We start from the raw sequence: 17,258 nt of genomic DNA on the forward strand, positions 1-17,258 counted from the left end.
GTTATCTTCTGATACATCCTCATTTTAACGTTTGTCTTTTTTGTACATCAAGCTATCTAATATTCGGGAGTAATTCACTGGTACTTTGATCAGACGGCATACAATTTATGAATTGTTCTGAAAAGGAATAATGGACCAAAGCTTCTAACTCAATGTCAGAGGTTAGTATTTGCAATGGTTACAAATTTTTGTTGCCAGTGGCCCTCACCATTTGGGACATTCCCTCTTTTCATTTCTACCATCAGGGAGGAGGTGTAGAAGCCTGAAGACCCATAATGTGTTAGGAACATCTTCCACCCCTCCTGCCAACAGATTTCTGAATGGTCCATCAACCCCTGAACACCCTCGTTTCTCTATTTTTACATTATTTATTTATTTCTATAACTTGCAGCAATTTGCATGCCTTGCACTGTGCTGCTGCTGCAGAACAGCAAATTTCATAACATATCAGTGATAATAAACCTGATTCTGCTTTAAGAGATAGCTTTTTCCATTCTTAGCTCATTAGCCCAACACAATGATTGTGATTTTACAAATTTGATGTAATGGAACTGACATTGTGTCTACGAAGTTTTGGTTCATAGAGCAAAGTGAAGAAATATTAATATAAGGCAGTGATATTTCTTATTCTGTTTCTATTGGATAGAGAAAATTGGAATAGGATATGGTCCAAGTTTGAAATGCTTCATATAATGGAGTACAGTATGCTGATGGAAGCAGATCATTTCATTATATATACTTGGATAAAAGTTTTAAGCAAGTTTTATATATAGATAAAGATAATGCCTGGCAAGGATCCATAGGTATATAAAAGAACAATGCACCCCATGTAGTTATTCTTTTAACACTAAGCTAATTTAATTCACTTGCAAAGGATTTTAATATATAACTGGTTTTGAATTGAATTGAGGAACACACAGGGTCACATTAGGTCTGTATGAAAAATAATTAAGTGGATCACTTGGGACATTGTTGCTCTGGTCTGTTGAGGTGATTGGGAATGTAATTCGTAAGGGTCAATTAATAGGGATTGCAATGTAAATGTCATGGGATTCTACTGAATGACTTTGGGGAATAGAAATCACAATGAAATTTAGCAGGGCATCAATACCTTGGAAGCCAATCCTATGATCAGAGGTATCTCTCCAGGAAATTAAGCATATTGGAAAGTGATTTTATTAGTGACAGATTTTGAAGCTTCTACTTAAAGAAGGGCTTATCTGATTCTCTGTGTTTGGTATATAATTCGGGGACAATTTTAAAGCTAATCAAACTATGCAAAACTTTTACTTGTACTGTTTGTTATTTTGAAAAAAATGGAATGCTTTTATGATGAAATCTGTTTAACGTGGGTCAGTTGTGATCTCCCTCCGCAGGTAGCAATGGCACCTTACCTCTTCATTCCGTTGTGAATGAAGTCATTTTGTTTCTCATGGGGAGCACATGCCAAGATCTATTACGATATTCTGCTTCAGAATATTTCATAAACTTGACTTTATAATACATGATCCACTGAACAAAACAAATATCTGCTGGATGATGCTACCGTGTACTAATATGCTTGCCTTAAAATGTTCTCTTTCATATTTTTTCCCTCTTCAAATTAAAAAAAGACATTGTAGCTAATACCACTGAAATTAGTTGACATTCACTATTCTATCCTACTTTACTGAATGAAAATGCACATTTTGAGTTTTCCTCTGCGGAAGGTGAGAAAAATGCTGAAGACAAAGCTCGTGTGTCAGCAGGAGAAAGATTGGTTAACGTTTCAGCTGGCACTTCTGTAGATTAACTTATCTCTCTCATAGACATGTAGATTTCCAGCACTTTCTATTTTCATTTTGAATTAGAGCAGGTTGTGTAGGTCTCCTTCAGTGACAGGTTGAAAACCATGTCATTTATACACCAGACATATTGAAGCAGCAGATAATTGAATCTAAATTGCAGTTTTGCATCATTAGAATGTGAGCATTACAAATTAGGGAATTGCACAGTGCAGGTTTCTATTTGCAGCCATGAACTGGGATCATGAAACAATGTATGTATTGGAACAGGCGAGCCTTGAGGCCTGACTAAACTTGGACCTTAGACTCCAACCAAACTAGGCCAGTAAGCTTTGGTTGTCTGCTGCAGACCACACAGCCGAGAAGCAAAGTGACCTGAATTTTAAATTAAACCTGTGCCAGAAGCAGTTGTCCAGTTCCTTTTGTTGGGATAGGATGGGGCCAGGTCATCCAGCAGGGCACTGGATTATGGGAACATTTCTCCTTTCTTTGATTTTCCAAAAAGAACCCACACTTTTCAAATTTAAAAAAAAAACACCTTGTTGGTGTTTGAAGAATCCTGACTGTGTAATTGCTGAATAATTGTTGAAACATGCCACATATTAGGCATTGAGAGCCCTTAAATTTATAGCAATCTGGCAACCCACCACAGGTGTCTGCCAAAATGCCTAAACAAAGCCCCCCTTCCCCCCAACCCCAAATGGACCTAGAACCTATACGGATTGGCTGCAAAATGTCTGACCATTAAATTCAAGAGATTTATGACCGATATTGGTCCCAACAAACAAGCACAATACGTACCAAGTTCTACAGTCCATGCTTAGATACAGTAAATGTAATGAAACGTGATTGGGAATTCACATAGTGGGTCTGTGCATTTCCATCAAGTATCATTTTTCCCAGAATTGACTGTACCTCTCTTTCTGAAGAATCCCAATTTGGCAAGAGATTTATTGGAAGCCTAACTGCTGGTATGAAAGCAAATGCACCACATCCATCACTGACTTAGTGTTGGTCAGGCAGCTTAAAGACAGGAGTTATCCTTGATTCATTATTTGTTACACATTATTCCAGGGTACAAGCATGTACGAAGTGTGAGCCTTCCTGGTAAATCTGACAAGGGGGAAATGGAAATCCAGTTATCTGTGTTACATTACATTCAAACTCAGGAGCTGGTTTTAATGATTGGAGTTTGTATCTGCCTCCCGTGTTTCATATGTCCCTCAGCAAGGAGAATAGGATTATCTGGGCTGTGAACTTTACCCACACACATTAATCAATGCCATGCCATGATAACTGGGCCGATTTTTTTTCTTGCTGAGGAGGAGTGCATCAATCTACTGAATGGCCCAGCTGAACATGAATACCATTCTTCACAATTAATGTAATCAGCATTGATGCCAAATGACCACCGGATTCAAATGCTGTTTCTAGCTGTGACAGTCCGATTCTTAATGATTTCAAATCATTTTAAAGCAAATTCTTAATCTGCTTTGCAGTTCCATGAAAACAATTCATCTTTAAAATCGAACCCTTTTGTTTAACAATAATATTGATAATAAATTACAGTTGTATGTGTTCTTAACAGTTTTTACCACACATGCTTTTTGGGCTGAGGCTCACTAATTTTCAGCCCAGGATGATCACATTGGATAACAAGTACCCTGGAGGTAATCATCAGGCTCCAAGATGAATTAGTTTGACTAATAAGAGTTCTAAGTTGGAAGAGGGTGGAAGAGAATCTCAGTCTCATAGGGCCAGACTGGTTTTGCTGAGATTGGAGGAAATCAATAAGTTAGACTAACCTTGAGGTTCTTAATCAACAAGACAACTTCCTCCATGGACACTGCTGACTCTCATCATTCTCATTTGATCATTAGTTTAGCGAAACACCTGTGGATGTTATCGCCACTGTGAAAGATGCTCTGTAGAATCATTAGAAGGAAGGTCCACTAGTCCATCAAGTCTCTGTCACTGATGGTAGAGCAACTCAATCACTGCTATTTCCTCTTTCACTTCACTAACTCTCTAAATTAATTCCCCTCAGACACCTGTCCAACTCCCTCTTAAAATGCTTGATTGATCCATACAGGCTGTGAGTTCTGGATCATTCATACTCTCTGCATTAAACAGTTTTCCAAACACCCGCATACTTTTCACAAAGTTTGTAATTTCTGCCCCTGTTTATTGAATCTATTGATGGGAACTTTCCTTGTTTTATCCTAACTAAACTTGCCAGCATCTTGTGAACTTAAACACGTAGCATCTGTTAAATGCATTCAGTCAACTTAGTTTTTGTAGGAGACGCACCCTGATCCTTCAGTCTTTTCTTGTGATCATTATCAAAACAATCGTAGTAATTTCTTCAGTGTGAGTATCAATGGGGAGAGAATCTGAATTATGTTTCAGATCACCGCAGTTCATTAATGAAGTCATGGTTGAGTAGTGGTTAGTTAATCACTATTACAGTGATAGCAGCCCGCATTCAATTTTCGCTGCTGTCTGTTAGGAGTTTGTACGTTCTCCCTGTAACCACGTGGATTTTCTCCAGGTACTCTGGTTTCCTCCCACATTCTAAAGACGTACGGGTTAGATTAATTGGTCACATGGGTGTAATTGGGCGGTTGTTGGGCCGGAAGGGCCTGTTACTGGCTGTATCTCTAACTAAAAATCAAAATTGGCCTGAAGGACTCCAGTCCTCTTTCCACAGGTGTGCTCCAATCTGTCGAGGAATTCCACCGTCCTTAGTTTGATCCCACGTGTAGCAGCTGAACTGTCACTGTTTCTGTTGGATTAACCCCAGTGTATTTGTTTCTCTTTTATTACAGATGGATACTATTTTCACAGCCATGCAGGACAGTCATCCCTTCATGGCACTGCAAACCCTCAAACTACCATCCCAAGGACCTCCTCCAGTCACACACCAGGTTCTATCCTACGAGAGAAGGAAATATGCCACCCTCACAAGAATGCGAAAGAGTCTGAAAGGTATCTCGGGAAAGATTCTAAAGAGAAAATCTACAGAACTGAGGTAAATGTAAATGTGGCCAAAAAAGAGAAGGACAAGCCCAGGGAAGAATCAAGGCCCAGGAGTGTAGTGGATCTCACACAGGATGTTCGGACTGAAAACGATAGGAGGATACACCTTCTTGATAAACCCATCAAGATTGGTGACCATCTCTCCACAGTTCTTAGCAATCACTCTCCCAACCGAGGGACTGGCAATGGAGAACCAAAGTCTAAAAACCCCCTACAGGCCTTATCTCTCAGTAATTGTAACAATGATTCCAGTTCTTCATTAAGGCTTGTGGGCACTGAACAGGACAGATGCTCCAAAGACTCTATGAAACACGATGAGAACATGAGGCCTGTGCTGCAGTCTCACACGGAAAAGAGCCGGAAGTGTGACTCAGTTGTGACTTCAGTTGGCACTTTGCATGTCTCGTGTGGCTGTCCATCACCCCATTCGTCTCAAACAGCCCGGATGCCACCTTCCAGCACATTCCCCCCGCTTCCTGTTCATTCCAGTATCTACACGATATATCCCTCTGCCAGGGAGCCAGGAAAGGAACATAAAGTGATTGCACCTACCTTTGTGCCTTCAGTTGGGTTTTATGAGGACAGAAATGGGCCCATTCAGATAGCCTCTCAGGCCAGAGACAATAAAAGCGACAAAAATAAAGAGAAAGATATCAACAGAACTTCTGTGGACAGAGCAGGCTCTTTACAAGCCTCTTCAGAAAGGACGCTGGTGGAACCTTCCCGGTTAATGCTGGCACAGGACTTGCCTGTGCATGCAGATATCAAAAGGGTAGAAAACACAAGGGAGGAAGGATCTGTCATTAGGTCCAACTCTTTAGCAATAAAGAGGTCCATAACTTCAGAACTGTTTTTGAACAAGCCAGGCCTTAGCCCTTCGGAGAGCAGAGACTTGCACACAAGTAATGCTGCGTCAAAAGACTTGGTGAGATCAGGTTTTGAAGTCGATCACAGAACCCAAGAGAGAGATAGATTCCAAAGGTCTGTCTTGAAGGACTCTTGTAAAGTGTATAATGGGGTAGATGTTGCAAGGATGCACTTGGAGCAGTCCCAGCTGAAACGTTCTGGCACTCCGGAGCCAAAATGGAAGCCCTTTGAAATGGCGACTTACGCTACCACTCAAATGGCGGCCTTAGCAGCCCAGCATAACCACGTGAGCAGAGCCGAGGAGGAACAAAAAAAGGCTTTCCTAGACCCAGCCAGCCTCCAAAGATCGGCCGTCGTGGGAAATCCCAGTGAGGTCTCAGCCATGCAAAGCTTAATAAAGTACAGTGGTAGCTTTGCTAAGGAGACAGCGGGGCGCGTGGGCAGCGGCAAGAAGAGCCCGTTCGGCGGGCTGGGAAACATGAAGACTGATTCCAGCCAGCATAGTGTTTCCAAGGTGCAGCACTTGCCACTTCAGCAGCTGAACAAACAACTCAAGAGAGATCCAGAAAGGCCTGAGAGTGCAAAGTCATTTGGGAGAGAGGGCAGTGGAGCACAGGGCGAGGTGGAAGTGAGGCATCCACCCGTGGGGATTGCCGTGGCAGTGGCCCGCCAGAAGGACAACAGTGGCAAGCCTGGTGCCAGTGTGATGGACAGAGATCGCTCGCTTTCCATGAGCAGTGTAAAAGGTAAGCAAATGGCCCGCATGTTTTGGGAGATGCTTTGCAGAACAGGACCATGTTTTTTTATGCTGGGCCTTGAATGCCCTTAGCTCTTATGAGGTGAAGAATAGGGACCTCTAAGGGTCTGTTCCTGTGGGTGGCTAATATTGTGTACCCCATGTGGTTCAGCAACCTGATTGCCTGTCTCTATTCCATGGCCTGGTTGGCAGCTGGGTAACACTGGAGAACCAAACATAGCACATAGCCCCTTGTGACCTTCGAAGTTCGATGGGTACCAAAGGAATGGAAAGGCTTCATCGACATATATAATAGCATTATTATTTTAGTTTATCAGCTCCTTTTATTTATTGTGTTCTTACGAAAAGGGTTTCCTGTTCATTCAAGTTAATAATTATTTGGGGAGACAGGAATGATAAAATTATCTCTTGCTTTATAATTACTCTTGCGCAACTTTATCTCTTGGTGGTTTTTTTTAAGCAGGTTGGAAATATGTTTTTAAATAAATGAATTTGCGCCAATAAAGTAAGCAGCGTAATAGATGGAACTGAATGGGCTATTCATGGACACAGTAGGAACTTTTAAGATAATGCGCCTCATCTGGTTTGAGATCTGTGCATGAAGCAAACATTAAATTGTGGAATTTCAAACACCAGGAGGGGAAGTATCAACACACAGTCAGCAAGGTTAAACTAACATGGGCTGCATGTGCAGAAAGCTTTTAGTTTTATTCTTACAGAGAGCACTGGCAATCAAAAATGGAATATTGAAACAAATAGAAGTATTTGCCCTGAATGTTGCTGAACTGAAATATCGATTTTCCTTTATATGCAACTGGATAGTTTATAGATCCAAGAGTGAAATTGAACACCCCAAAATATAAAGTAAATTTTGGGTACATAGATTTAAGTCGGATTATAATCAAAAGGCAGAAAATATATATTTTCTTTAGTTATTGGAAGCTGGTGAAGAAACTCATAATCTATTTTGTGTTAGTAACGATAAAATTTGAAGTGCCTGTAGCTAAAGTATTGTATAAGGATTGCTTGTTGAGACTACTGAAGTTTGTTTTCAATGTTTACCTTCAACTCACTAGCTGGCTGGAATGCAGCTTCACGTTTGAACTGATCTATAGCAGTCTCTTATTTACATGCAGGAGGCAAAGAATGAAACAACGCTATGCCATTCAACCCAGCTCTTCTGTGTGCAGCTCACATGACCTTGTCCTGTCTATCATCAATAATATGATGCGTTTTTAATGTAAAAATTGATTGGTGGCACAGTGGGAGACAATAACGTGGAACACTTCCCTCTCTTTTGCATGTTGTTGTATAGAAATTCTTTTGGCTAGACATCATGCGGTCTGCAGTGGAAATCTTTGTCTATGAAGCAGTTTCTCTGGCTGTTGCCAAGGCCCAACAGTCCACAGTCTGCAGTGGCATCACAGGGAGCTGTTTGTAAAGCATTTCAATGACTAGAATACAGGCAGCTAACATTAAGTGTAATTTACTGAGCAGAACTAAAAGCTGCAAACAAGAACGGAATTCTAACCAGTTTTCCAGTCTGTTGCTAGGCAATACAGGACAAGCCTTGGGAGAAAAAGTATTAATTTTGTTTTATCTTCCACATGGAAAGCCTGGTAATAACATTAGTCTGCCGGTGATAAGAGAAGGCTCTGAACCTACAGAGCTTTACAGAGAGGTAAAAGCACAGTTTAGATGACTAATCTGATGTATTGTAAGAAAGAAATGCTGATATTTAGGGCAGGGTTGCCTAGACACAGTCTAAGCCTTTACATGAGCACAGCCAGTATGGGGCCTGTACACACGCATTTTTTTTCCCTTAAAGACAAGTCTTCTATTCATGGATATCAACAGCAGCTCTCTGTAGAAGGCGGAATTATCTCATTCTAGAACCACCTGTAGGAAGAAGTGGAAAGGGGAATTAAAAGCAATTATTTTAATAAATATTGCTTAAAATCACAGTATTCTGGCTACCTATAGGTACGGTCGAAGCAGAGGGAGCCCTGTTAATCACACAACCTAACTCTCCCCTTATCTCTAGCCAGAATATCATAATCACATTTCTCCTAAATGGTCTTTACACATCAGTTGTGCAGCTCAGGAAGCATTTGTCATGATCAGAATATTATGTGTTATGCAAAGCATTGGTCCTCCCTGACGTCACTCAGTGTTTTTTTTTGCTCCTCAACCCTCACAAAAATTGAACTTCCAAAGACCAACACTTAGTAGCTTGTGCTTCAGTAAAAGATGAGTTTACCATTAGGAGGAATGGCTAAAGCAAATGAAACATGGACCGGACTGACACACATCTGCCCTCACAAGGCAGGGTTTAACTACAGTTCATCCAGACACATAAAATTGAGACTCAGGAAGAAACCAGTGGTGATTTGAATCTGCTCTACACTCATGATGGTTAGATGCTTACCCTCTGCAGGAGTTCAGTCTCCCAAGAGAAGGAAACAAACCAAAAATAAAACAGGAGAATCAAGATTTCTGGAAATTTCTTTTCCAGCCTCTAAGTAATTGAAATCAAGTGGACTAAGTACAGTATTTCATAGTCCTAGATGGTTCTCCAAACACAGGAAGTAGAAATTCATCTTCAGTCACACGTGAGTGTTATAAAGCAACAGTGCATTCTGTCTGCTTTGGAATTCAGTTCTATTGATGTCAGCTTTGGAATTTATAATACAGTGAATCCGTTACTTCATTATGCATGAAACACCAACAAACCTAAGATGAGTTTCCAAGTTTTATCTGTCTTCCTGTCTATTTGGTCTTCTGAATAGATGCAGGAAAACAGAGGTTTTTCTAATCACAACACTCTCAACTTGCCACTTTATCAGCCCTGTTTCAAAAAACACAAAACTCACAGATATCTTGATTGACTTTTTAATGCTTGAACTCAAGAAATTAGTGTAGAGCCAGCTCCTCAGGCCCACTGCATTATTCATTGGACTATATCTGATCTAATATGGAACTGAAATCAAACTTTACTACCTGTTCACCATAACCTTTGACTTCTTGATAGTCTAAAGGTTCACATCGGCCTGGAATATGACTCAGAATACCAAAGACTCGTGCTCTTCTGAAATAAATTCCTCCACATCCCCAAATGTGAATAATTCTGAAACTAAATTTGTGACTCTAGATTTTCCCCTAAGAATTAACATCCTGTCCGCATCTACCCTGACAAGCCACTTTATATCTTTCAATAAATTCACCTCTCATTCTTCTAAACAGTACTGATTATAAACTGCCTGCAGAGGGTCTGAACCATAAAGAAATAATTCAAACTGTTAAGTTTAGGCATCAGAAATATCCTCCTTCCACATCTTGAGTCCAGATTTTTCATATGATCTTTTATTTACTTTTTGTCCCCTGCATAACTCTGACATCTGAAGAGAAATAACAGTGGACCAATTAATCCTTAAGAAATTAACTAACATGGCCATCAAAATGCCAACATGTTGATCAAAGTTTAAAGTATGTCTCTTTGAGGATAAGATACTGTTCTACTATCCAAAAGAAGCTTCCTATTGCTTATTCAACTATTACATCACAACATCATTGGAATTTTTTTAAAAAAAGTCATTTTATTCACGGTAACAACATCTTCCTTTTATGTAATTTTAACATGTGATGCAAGCAGGTTTTAAGAAAGCATTTTAAAAAGATTAAACGATAGTGTAAGAATAATAATTTTGCAGAGCGTGTTAATGGGTGGAGGAGTCATTTTTACTGAAACTAAAACTTTCAACTCTAGATTACTCAACAAGCGTTAACATTCTCTCTGTTGCAAGATGAAGTTCAGTGGTCCAAAGATGGAATACACTGGTCGGATCAGAGGATGTTGAGAAGGAACGATGGGGCTGAGGTAGTGTAGGGTGGGGGGACTGGTGATATTGGCAATTAGTGGGGCACTGTTCTCAATTGATGTGAAGAGGCTTAGTTTTGTACAGTGAATCTACTGATAGTCATTTGTTAAATCAGACATGCCATTAATTAGACAGAGAACAGAAAATCAATCCAAAAAAGTAATTGGAAATTTTGTTTTTGGCCACTGGATCAAAAATAAGAGTGCTGAGTTTAGGAAATGTGCCCAAAGTGTCAGAGGGTAAATATACGATGTAAGTTGTCAATTCAAAGTGGGAATGTCTCGGGTTCAGACTGCAATCCCAAGTAAGCAGTGCAATGGCAACAGAAGGTTGGACTTGGTCTGATTTCCTGGCCTGCCCACTATTGGTTGACCTCTGTCACTGTGCAAACACAGGTAATCATTGGCTGGTGAGAGGATCACCATTACACGCTTACTATTCCACAGGTGCACAAGGTGGGTCATTCCCTCAGCTCTTCTCAGGTAGGTTGCTTATAAGTTATACTAAAAGCGGCCTCACAAGCACAATGAAAACATATTTGTTATGTGTCACCTCCCTGATCACCAAGCCTCTCAACAGTTCCAGATCCGAGACAGCTAATTCCCAAGTTTTCCGTGGCAACTGACGTAATTAAAATAGAATCAACAGTGCATTAAATGGTAGTACTGGACAACCCAATGTCTAAGCTCACGTTTATATGAACCTTATTTTAGCCAACATATGGTGGGTATTGGAGAGCGGATTCAGTGTGAAAGCTACAGCGAAGTAGGCAACTACCATAAATAAATTAACCTTTTGTGTCAGTTTTCATGCGTCATGACTTAAATACCAAGGCTGTGATATTAATTCCCACCAATAATAGCTGGAACAGGTCCAGAATAAGTAGTAGTTGTAATGGAAACTCTGAATGTACAGCACACGGCACACTGAATACTCCTTTCTGAGATGAATTGTTCTTTAAAAGGACTGTCTATCCCAACACTCTAACTTGTTCCATTTCATGCAGGGATCAGCAATGCTTTACTTATGATTCAAGTTAAATTAAAATTAAATGTTTGTTATTTTAAGCTATGAGAATTTAGAAGTGTGGAGAAATTGTTTCTTTTTTTGATATGTTGGGATATCATAAAAGGTAGAACATTACAGCACAGGAACGGGTCCTTTGGTCCGCAATGTTGTGCTGAACCAATTAAATTTGTAATCAAATAGCTAACTAAACTAAACTTTTCTGCCCACACAATGTCCATATCCTTCCAGTTTTTCTCATTCATGTGCCTATCTAAATGTCTCTTAAAAGTCCATAATGTTACTGCCTCTACCACCACCTTAGGCAACACACCCACACACTTCTTGTGTAAAAAAAAAACTTGCCCATCCTTTGAAATTATCCCCTCTCACTTTTAACACATGCCCTCTGGTATTAGACATTTCAACCCTGAGAAAAAGATACTTTCTATCTACTCTATCCATTCCTTTCATAATCAAACAAACCTCCATCAAATCTTGCCTCAGCCTCCACCACTCCAGAGAAAACAACCCAAGTTTGTCCAACATCTCATTATGTTTCCCGACTTTTGAACTCAATGCCTTGAATAAGAAAGGCAAGGATGCCATATGCCTTCTTAACCACCCTATCAACCTGTGTAGCCATTTTCATGGAGTTGTGAACTTGGGTTGTGCTGGAGCTTTTGGAAAGCATCAAGTTGGATAAGTCACTGGGACCGGAGATGTACCCCAAGCTACTGTGGGGGGGGGGGGGAGGGAAGAGATTGTTGAGCCTCTGGCGATGATCTTGGCATCATCAGTGGGGTTCTGGAGGATTGGAGGGTTGCGGATGTTGTTCCTTATTCAAGAAAGGGAGTAGAGATAGCCCAGGAAATTATAGACCAGCGAGTCTTACTCCAGTGGTTGGCAAGTTGATGAAAAAAATCCTGAGAGGCAGGATTTATGAACATCTGGAGAGGCATAATATGATTAGGAAAAGTCAGCATGGCTTTGCCAAAGGCTGGTTGTGCCTTACGAGCCTGATTGAATTCTTTGAGGATGTGACTAAACACATTGATGAAGGAAGAGCAGTAGATGTGATGTATATGGATTTCAGCAAGGCATTTGATAAGGTACCCCATGCAAGGCTTATTGAGAAATTAAGGAGGCATGGGATCCAAGGGGACATTGCTTTGTGGATCCGGAACTGGCTTGCCCACAGAAGGCAAAGAGTGGTTGTAGATGGGTCATATTCTGCATGGAGGTTGGTTACCAGTGGTGTGCCTCAGGGATCTGTTCTGGGACCCTTACTCTTCATGATTTTTATAAGTGTCCTGGATGAGGAAGTGGAGGGATGGGTTAGTAAATTTGCTGATGACACAAAGGTTGGAGGTATTGTGGATAGTGTAGAGGGTTGTCAGAGGTTACAGCGGGACATTGACAGGATGCAAAACTGGGCCGAGAAGTGACAGATGGAGTTCAAACCAGATAAGTGTGAGGTGGTTCATTGTGGTAGGTCAAATATGATGGCAGAATATAATATTAATGGCAAGACTCTTGGCAGTGTGAAGGATCAGAAGGATCTTGGAGTCCGAGTCCATAGGACGCTCAAAGCTGCTACGCAGATTGACTCTGTAGTTAAGAAGGCATACGGTGTATTGGCCTTCATCAACCATGGGATTGAGCTTAGGAGCCAAGAGGTAATGTTGCAGCTATATAGGACCTTGGTCAGACCCCACTTGGAGTACTGTGTTCAGTTCTGGTCGCCTCACTACAGGAAGGATGTGGAAACAAGGATGTTGCCTGGATTTATGGAGCATGCCTTATGAGAATAGGTTGAGTGAACTCGGTCTTTTCTTCTTGGAGCGACGGAGGATGAGAGGTGACCTGATAGAGGTGTATAAGGTGATGAGAGGCATTGATCGTATGGATAGTCAGAGGCTTTTTCCAGGGCTGAAATGGCTAACATGAGAGGGCACAGTTTTAAGGTGCCTGGAAGCAGGTACAAAGGAGATGTCAGGGGTAAGTTTATTACGCAGAGAGTGGTGAGTGCGTGTACTGTCTCTTTACATTTGACCTACCGAAGTGTAACACCTCACATTTGGCCAGGTTAAACTCCACCTGCCATTTCTCCATTCATATCTGGAACTGATCTGTATTCCATTGTATTCTTTGATAGACTTCTATGCTATCCACAACACCACCAATCTTCGATCTATCTGTAAACATACTAACCCACCCATCTACATTTATATCCAGGTCAGTTATATACATCACAAACATCAGAGGTGCTAGTAATAAAATCCCTGTGGAACACCACTAATCAGCAACCTCCAGTGAGACCAGGGGTTCCCAGACTTTTTCATGCCATGGACCCTTACCATTAACCGAGGGGTCTGGTGGATCCCTGAGCTAGAATAAGTCCCTTTGACCACTACACTTTGTCATCTATGGTCAAGCCAGCTCTGAATCCAAGCAGCCAATTCACCATGGGTCCCATGCTTCTTCATCTTCTGGATGAGCCTGTCATGAGGACCCTTGTCAAGCACATAACTAAAATCAATGTAGACAACATTCGCAGGTCTACCTTCATCAATCACTCTCATCACCTGGTCAGCTAGTCAGTAAGATACAACCTGCCCCACACAAAGCCATGCTGGCTCTCCCTAATTTGGCCACGGTTTTCCAAATGCTCATAAAGCTATCCCTACAAGTTCTCTCCAGTCACTTCCCTACGACTGACATGAGACTCACTAGCCTATACTTTCCAGGATTATCTCCAGTTCTCTTCTTGAATAAGGGAGCAATGTTTGCTACTTGCTAGTCCTCTGGGACCTCACCTGCGGCTGGAGAAGACTTGAAGTTATTGGTCAAGGCCCCAGCAATCTTTTCTGTTGCCTGTGGTATATCCCATCATGCCCTGGGGACATATCCACCTTGCTGCTCTTCAAAGACACCCAACACTACCTCCTCCTTTACCTCAAAATGCCCTAGGATAACAATACATTTGGCACTGCTCTCTCTCTATCCTCTACGTCCTTCTCCTTGGTAAATACTAATGTAAAATACTCATCAACGACCTCACCTAACGGTAAAAATGTAATTGGCAATTGGTTGTATTGAATGTAATTTGTTGGTGTTGTAATTAAAAAACTAGTAATTAAAAAAAATCAAGGACTTCACCTACATCCTCCACATCGAATCAAATATCCCCTCCTTTATCCTTGACTGGTCCTTCCCCTTTCCTAGTTAACCTCTTGCTCTTGATTTACGTATATAATGCCTTGGGATTCTCTTTAATCTTACTTGCCAAGGACTTTTCGTGGCCCCTGCTGGCTTTTCTAATTTACATCAGTAGGGTTTAAACTTAAACCCTCCCGAGCAGCCCCAGCAAAACTCCTGGCCAGGATTCTGTTTCCTTTCCAGTTTAAATGCAATGCGCCCCTCTTGTGCAGGTCACCCCTGCCCCAGAAAAGTTTCCAATAATACAATAACCTGATACCCTGCCCCCTGTATCAGTTCCTCAGCCACTCATTCATCTATACCATCAGCCTATTCCTGCCCTGACTAGCACATGGCATGGGAGTAATCTGGAGGTTACTACCTTGGAGGCCCTGCTCTTCAACCTTTTCCCTAACTCCCTGTACTCACTGTGCAGGACCTCTTCCCCCTTTCTACCTATATCATTGGTGCCAATGTGCACCATGACCTCTGGCTGCTCATTCTCCCCCTTGACAACTTCCTGCAGCAGTTCGGAGACATCCTGGACCCTAGCACCTGGGAGGCAACGCATTACCTTGGCTTCTATTTCACAACCACGGAATCTCCTGCTCATCTCCCTAACTTTTGAGTCTCCTATCACTATCGCTCTCCCTGACTTTATCCTCCCCTGCTGAGCTTCGAAGCCAGCCACAGTGCCACTGGCCTGGCTGCTGCTGTTGTGCCCTGATCAGTCATCCACCCCAGCAGTATCCAAAGGGGTCTTGTTGTTGCTGAGAGGAGTGGCCACAGGACAACCCTGAACTGACAGCTTACTCCCCTTACTTCTCTTGGTAGTCACCCATCTACTTCCTGAAGCCTGCGCTCTAGGTGTGACCACCTCGGTAAAATGACAGCCTCCCGGATGATCCTGAGTGCATCCAGCTCCAGCTCCAGCTCCAGCTCCTTGACCCTGTCAGCCAGGAGCTGAGGTTGGGTGCACCCTGCAGATGTAGTCATCAAGGAGACTGGCAGGTATACTGTAATGCCACACCTTACAGGAACAGCATTCCACTGCCTTAGCTACCATTCTGCCTACACTTGTAATACCTTTGGCTCTAACTTCTCAACCTCAAGTTCTACAATCAAATAAATGACTCCAAAAGACTAGCACCCTTAGCCTCTGACTGTTCTTGCCGAAGCCTATGGAGACAAAGCCTGACCACTCTAACACTGGCCCGTTCACACAATGGCCACTCGGCTTAAACCTAATTTCTTTTTACTGGCCCTTGCTAACTTACTAATAACCAAAGCAATCTCCCATTCCCCAGACAAATCTTGACAGGCACTGCTCACTTCTTAAATATCTGATTCTCTGTGGAAATTTGAAAGCAGTAAAAAGGAGATTCCAGCAACATATATGAAAGTTTTCCTGTTGCGTCACTGGTGTTGTTTGCTGAGGGGCTGAATTGCAAGTGAATTTAGCCATGGGTAGGTTGTAGTAATGGAGATAGAGGGACAAAAGGCACAGACCTGAACACAAGCTGACCTGTATTCAGGAATGTTAGATGTTCTTTGTGCTGATTGTTTTCACCAGTTACCAGAGCTCTGAAGCAGGCACATAAACTAGTCAGTCACAAAAGAAACAAAAGGGAAGTAAAATCATGTGGCATAAATGTAGAATTCTCACCTTTTTTATTCCCCCTTCCTTTCCAGCCCTGAAGAAGTGTCTCAGCACAAAACGTCGACTGTTTATTAATTTCCATAGATGCTGCCTGACCTGCTGAGTTCCTGTAGCATTTTGTGTGTGTTGCTGTTGAATTCCCTGTATATATCACTGTTGAAGCAGATTCTTGCTAAAAAAGCAATTGAGATTTATCCCTGAAAATCAGGAATATTAGGTGCATTGTGGGATGAAGAGGAGACCAGGCGATTCATGTGCTGTGATTTAACATTTAGAACAATGTTTACTTAACCCCATTTACTTCATATTTATTTAAGTAAAATTGATTTGCTAAGAAGGCTTTCGTGATTCCTGGGAAACTTATTTTTGGAAGGATTTTGGTATGGCTTTGAAAGTTGTCAATGATGCCTTGTGAATAGTTGAATAATTTGATGTTAATAGGATCTTCAACTGAAATCTGTTTGGTTCTTCTGGTTTTTGTTGTCTCGGAGCTAAGTACAAGTATGAATTGTTTTAACGTCACTACGTCAGTGAGAGTTGCACATAAAGACTGAACACAGTCGGCCTGAAATGTCGACTGTTTATTCATTACCATAGGAACTGCCTGACCTGCTGAGTTCCTCCAGCATTTTGTGTGTTTTGTTCCCGGATGCAGTATTCATCCTGGTGTGACTGAAAAAAGTGTACCTATGAAATTACAACGCATTGATTGACTACAGTTTTTTCCATTGAGAGTAGGGGAGATTCAAACAAGAGGACATGAGTTGAGAGTTAGGGGGCAAAAGTTTAGGAGTAACATGAGGGGGAGCTTCTTTACTTAGAGAGTGGTAACTGTGTGGAACGAGCTTCCAGCAGAAGTGGTAGAGGCAAGTTCGATATCGTCATTTAAAGTAAAATTGGATAGCTGTATGGACAGGAAAGGAATGGAGGGTTACGAGCTGAGTGCAGGTCGGTGGGACTAGGTGAGAGTAAGCATTCGGCATGGACTACAAGGACCAAGATGGCCTGTTTCCGTGCTGTAATTGTTATTTGGTTATATGGTTAATTGATTAAACAAATGTCCCATG

The 17,258-nt window shown here is 41.6% G+C and overlaps 1 protein-coding gene across 9 annotated transcripts in view; it reads left to right on the top strand.

Moving 5' to 3' along the window:
• The window catches only part of tnrc18 (trinucleotide repeat containing 18), a 227,082-nt gene that overhangs the window by 130,414 nt on the left and 79,410 nt on the right, over positions 1-17,258 (top strand). For all 9 annotated transcript variants that reach the window (XM_063058917.1, XM_063058919.1, XM_063058918.1 and 6 more), the window contains one exon: positions 4,613-6,436. In XM_063058917.1, the coding sequence (XP_062914987.1) occupies positions 4,613-6,436 (1,824 nt within the window). The remainder of the gene's footprint in view (positions 1-4,612; positions 6,437-17,258) is intronic.

The sequence above is a fragment of the Mobula hypostoma genome, chromosome 9 (assembly GCF_963921235.1).
Source record: "Mobula hypostoma chromosome 9, sMobHyp1.1, whole genome shotgun sequence".
Classification (NCBI taxonomy): domain Eukaryota; kingdom Metazoa; phylum Chordata; class Chondrichthyes; order Myliobatiformes; family Myliobatidae; genus Mobula; species Mobula hypostoma.